Source organism: Chiloscyllium plagiosum, chromosome 16 (genome assembly GCF_004010195.1).
Source record: "Chiloscyllium plagiosum isolate BGI_BamShark_2017 chromosome 16, ASM401019v2, whole genome shotgun sequence".
In the NCBI taxonomy this organism is placed as follows: domain Eukaryota; kingdom Metazoa; phylum Chordata; class Chondrichthyes; order Orectolobiformes; family Hemiscylliidae; genus Chiloscyllium; species Chiloscyllium plagiosum.
Genome location: NC_057725.1, coordinates 30937301 through 30942884, shown reverse-complemented (window position 1 = coordinate 30942884; position 5584 = coordinate 30937301). Strand labels below are relative to the sequence as shown.

At 44.3% G+C, this 5584-nt stretch overlaps 1 protein-coding gene across 1 annotated transcript in view; it reads right to left on the bottom strand.

The window, feature by feature from the left end:
• The window catches only part of lyve1a (lymphatic vessel endothelial hyaluronic receptor 1a), a 71782-nt gene that overhangs the window by 51044 nt on the left and 15154 nt on the right, over positions 1 to 5584 (bottom strand). The window contains exon 2 of the mRNA XM_043705688.1: positions 851 to 1019. Within this exon, the coding sequence (XP_043561623.1) occupies positions 851 to 1019 (169 nt within the window). The remainder of the gene's footprint in view (positions 1 to 850; positions 1020 to 5584) is intronic.

Genomic DNA, 5584 nt, shown 5'->3' with positions numbered 1-5584 from the left:
CCCTCCCTGGATATGCACGGGAAGAGATTATTTTCTATTCTCTTTTTCTGTGCAAGGAAAAATATTTTGTAAACTGGGTGGCTGAGGACCCCCCTGGACTTTCAAATTGGCACAGATTAATTATGGAATGTATTCCCCTTGACTTCCTTACAAATATGGTGCACCAAAAGACCGAATTATTCCATAAAATATGGCAGCCCTTCCTGAATTATATAAATACAGATATTTCGGCCATCCTAACAAGGGATTTTATTTAATTGAGATGGCGAACCTGGCTAGTCTGGGGCCCCTTAGGAGAGGAATCTCGCACGAATACGGGTTTTGTTACGATTTGATATTAATACATTCCAAGCATGTATCTCACTACATAATTTCTATCTTATCCGTCATTTTTTATTCTCTTATTTGAATAATGTAAGAGACTTAATTATACACTCTGGTTAGTTGTAGGTTAGATTAGTAGTTAGGAGAAAGTGAGGACTGCAGATGCTGGAGATCAGAGCTGAAAATGTGTTGCTGGAAAAACGCAGCAGGTCAGGCAGCATCCAAGGAGCAGGAGAATCGACGTTTCGGGCATGAGCCCTTCTTCAGGAATGAGGAAAGTGTGCCAAGCAGGCTAAGATCTTAGCATGCTTTGCACACTTTCCTCATTCCTAGATTAGTAGTTAGTTGAGTTTTGTTTTTTTTTTCTCTCGGCATTTTTCTTTTGTTAAATTTTGGTTATTATTTATTTAAGATTTAATTGTATATCAATGTTTGTATATGGGATTTTTTTATTTTGTAAACTTGTAAAAATGTTAAATTTTCAATAAAAATATCTATTAAAAAAAAACAATAAAATATCACTTACCTGCACATTTCGAAGCCTAGCTCATGTGCATTTTCGACCTGTGCCTTTGTTGCCAACAGTGAGCCAAGTTGGTTACAGGTATAATGTGCTTGAACTAGTGATAGATTGTAATCACCTTGCAAGCTGACGTGGAAAATCCCCATGATTCGACATTTGCTGATTTCGATATCTGCAATAGAAAGATGATCATGAGACATGACTTGGGAATAGGATTCAAACCCAAGGAGCAAAAGTCTCCTGCCTCATGGTAATGGGGGTTAACTTCGACTGAAATAATACTGAAAAGTACAGAGAGATTGTCGGATTCTGGAACCAATTATAATTTCAAAACACAACATTGCAAAGTAGAAGGGCAAGATTGGATTATTTATCAATCTAAGTATTAAACTTAGAGTCATAGAGATGTACAGCATGGAAACAGACCCTTCGGTCCATGCCGACCAGATATCCTAACCGAAACTAGTCCCATCTGCCAGCCCATATCCTCCAAACCCTTCCTATTTATACACCCATCCAGATGCCATTTAAATGTTGCAATTGTACCAGCCTCCACCACTTCCTCTGACAGCTCATTCCATACACATACCACACCCTATTTGAAAACATTGCCTATTAGGTCTCTTTCATATCTTTTCCCTCTCACTCTAAACCTATGCTCTCTAGTTCTGGACTCCCCCACCCCAGGGAAAAGACTTTGTTTATTTATCCTATCCGTGTGCCTCATAATTTTATAAACCTCTCTAAGGTCACCCCTCAGCCTCCGATGCTCCAGGGAAAACAGCCCCAGCCTGTTCAGCCTCTCCCTATAGCTCAACTCCTCCAACCCTGACAACATCCTTGTTAATCTTTTCTGAAGCCTTTCAAGTTTCACAACATCTTTCCGATAGGAAGGAGACCAGAATTGCACGCAATATTCCAACAGTGGCCTAACCAATGTCCTGTATAGCTACAACATGACCTCCCAAAGCCAGCGCTCCACGCAGGTGCGACCATCGAAGTCACAGCATTCAACTAAAAGCTCTTCCCTTGGCCAGGCACTCGGCGCCATCAGAGAAGACAGGATCAGATGCCCCACTGGCCACTCTAGGCCAAGGACAAACCACGAGACAGGCGGCTGCAACAGCGGCAGCCTGCAGCTCCCAGACGTGGTCTGTGCCTCTCAACACTCTCAAACGATCAACAATCGAATTGGGTCAGCGTGTTGAACCAGCGAGCTCCACAGCGAGGCCAGCGGCGCACCAGCCAGACCTCTGCGGCTCCCTTCACTCTTTCCACTACCGGCCAACTGAGAGATGGACTCAATGCAGAAGTGCAGAGCGTAGACAGACCTGGGGGGGCTCAATACTTCGAGGCAGCATCGTGTCCCGTAGCATCTTAAATATAGGAAAATGTACTGGGATGCTTCACAGCAGCATTATCAAATAAAAATAGATAGGGAGCTAAAGAAGAACATAAGTACAGGTGGGCTAAAAGTTAAGTAGGTTGTAATGAGTGATCTAAAGGAGGATGGTGGAGGCGGCAAGGTAGGAGGTGTTAAGGTTCCCATACCATCCGCTCCCTCTCACGTAACTGACCGCATCATTCTTTTTTAATTTTATTTTTCTTCATTTAACTTTTGAATCAAATTCATCTTTTGTTTCCTGTGGAAGCGGTGGTGGAGAGAGGTTACAGGGGGCTATTGGACGGCGGACTGGTCCATTCCTAGTAGCCCCGGCAGTTGCAGCTTGTGCAACTGTTTGAGTGTCTATAAATTGGGGTCTGTTCTTTCCCTTTGGTATTTTGGCAGCGCCTGCAGCGGTGGCAGAGTGAAAGATATCTTGGTCCTCATGCTTTGATTTAGATGCTCAGTTTGTTCTCAGAAGTTGAGATGGGTCCCAGTCCTTGAGAGCTGGGACAGTCTCCTGGTTATGGTGGCAGCTGGAGTATCGGTGCTGATGAGGTGGCTTTGGCAGAGGCAATGTTTTGGGTTCAGTCAGCAGTGATGGGGGCTGCTTCAGTGTGCATCCTCCTTGGTGTAAGAGACCTCAGGGACAGCTCTGGCAGCTGTGGAGTGTGGAAGTGTTCTGTAGCCACTGAGGAAATCAATAAGCCATGTATGGAAGAAAAATGAAATTTGTCTGAACTTTGTATGATTTATGTAATCAAAATTGACTCCGCTTATGGTGACTCATTCACATTTTACTGTATTTTCATGAATACATGTAACTATAAATTACTATTATCATTAGAATGGTACAGCACAGGAATGGGCCCCTCGGCCTACAATGTTGTGCTGAACATTAAATTCAAATTAAATTAATCCCTTCTGCTTGCCTTTGGTCCATATCACTCCATTCCTTGCATACTCATGTGCTTTAGTAAAAGTCCCTAACCGCTCCTATTGTATCTGCCTCCACCACAACCCCTGGCAGTGTATTCCATACTCCTACCACTCTCTGTATAAAAAACATGCCCCTCTTTGAACTTTCCCCCTCTCACCTTAAATGCATGCCCTCTAGTTTTAGACATTTCAACTCTGGGAAAAAGATTCTGATGGTCAACCCTCTCCATGCATCTCATAACTTTATAGACTTATATCAAGTCTCCCCTCTGCCTCAGCCATTCCAGAGAAAACAACCCTAATTCTTCTAGCCTCTCCTTTTAGTTCATACTCTCTAATCCTGGCAGTGTCTTGGTAAACTTCTTAAACACCCTCTCCAAAGCCTCCACATCCTTCCTGTTATGTGGCGACCAGAATTGAATGCAGTACTCTAAGTGTGGCCTAACCAAAGTCATATAAAGCTGCAACATGACATCTTGACTCTTGTACTCAATTCCCCGAGCAATAAAGGCAAGCATGCCATACACTTTCTTTACCACTCTATCTACTTGAATGGGAGAAAGTGAGGGCTGCAGATGCTGGAGATCAGAGCTGAAAATGTGTTGCTGGAAAAGCGCAGTAGGTCAGGCAGCATCCAAGGAGCAGAAGAATTGACGTTTCCGGCATGAGCCCTTCTTCAGGACACACTTTCCTTATTCCTGAAGAAGGGCTCATGCCCGAAACATCGATTCTCCTGCTCCTTGGATGCTGCCTGACCTGATGCGCTTTTCCAGCAACACATTTTCAGCTATCTACTTGAATGGCCACTTTCAGGGAGCTATGGACCCAAGATCCCTCTTTACATCAATGCTGTTCAGGGTCTTGCCAATAACTGTATATATTTTCCTTAACATTTGATTTCCCAAAGTGTTAACATTTGATCTCCCTGACATTTACCTGGATTAATCTCGATCTGCCATTTCTCCACCCATATCTGCAGCTGATCTGTATCATGCTGTATCCTTTGACAACTTCCTACAGTACCCACAACTCCACTGATCCTTGTACCGTCTGTAAACTTACTAACCCACCCATCTATGTTTTCATCCAAGCCATTCATATATATCTCGAAATAACAGAGGTTCCAGTACAAATCCCTACAGAACACCGCTAGTTACGGACCTCCAGCCTGAAAAACAACCTTCCACCACTACCCTCTGCCTTCTATGGGCAATCCAATTCTGAATCCACATGGTTAAATCACTGTGGATCCCATGCATCTTAATCTTCTGGATGAAGCAAAGAGTAATGATAAACGGGTCTAATTTGGAATGGCAGGCAGTGACCAGTGGGGTACCACAAGTTTCGGTACTGGGACCGCAGCTGTTTTCAATATACGTTAATGATATAGATGAAGGTATTAAAAGTAATATTAGCAAATTTGCTGATGACACAAAACTGTGTGGCAGGGTGAAATGTGTGGAGGATATTATGAGAATACAGGGTAACTTGAACAGGCTAGGTGAGTGGATGGATGCATGGTAAATGCAGTTTAATGTGGATATATGCATGGTTATCCACTTTGGTGGCAAGAACAAGAAGACAGATTAGTATCTAAATCGATTCTGGATCGGTGGTGCTGGAAGAGCACAGCAGTTCAGGCAGCATCCGAGGACAGGCAAAATCGACGTTTCGGGCAAAAGCCCTTCATCAGGAATAAAGGCAGAGAGCCTGAAGCGTGGAGAGATAAGCTAGAGGAGGGTGGGGGTGGGGATAGAGTAGCATAGAGTACAATAGGTCAGTGGGGGAGGAGATGAAGGTGATAGGTCAGGGAGGAGAGGGTGGAGTGGATAGGTGGAAAAGTAGCTTTTTGAATCTGTAACACCAGCAACAGTTCTCCTTCAAGATCCTCCGCTCCATGCTTGCAGCAATGCGCCGGCACCTAACCTCTCTACAGTCATCCCTGCCTCAGCTAAGGGCCACATTCTCTCAGAATTGCAAAGGACCCACTCTGTACTATATCCTCAGGAGAATCCATACTCTCAACAAACAGTATTTCAATTCCATCTCAAACATCAAAAACTGTAAGTACAACAAACTTTTATCTACCCACCTCCATAATCAGCGCTCCTCAAACATTCCAGAAGATTCCCCTGGCCTCGGAATCTACTCAGACAATCACCTGATGAAGGAGCATCGGTCCTTCAGCTAGTGTGCTTCCAATTAAACCTGTTGGACTAAAACCTGGTGTTGTGTGATTTTTAACTTTACTCAGATGCCATTAGCCATGCGGCTGACGCAGCTGCCACCCCCACGCTGATTGATGATGTCACTTCTGCCCCCATCATGGCCACTCCCACAGCCACTTCCGCCCCTCACATCATCGCTGATGCCACACGCTCAGTGACTTCCGCCACCCCTACTGCCGTGGTCAC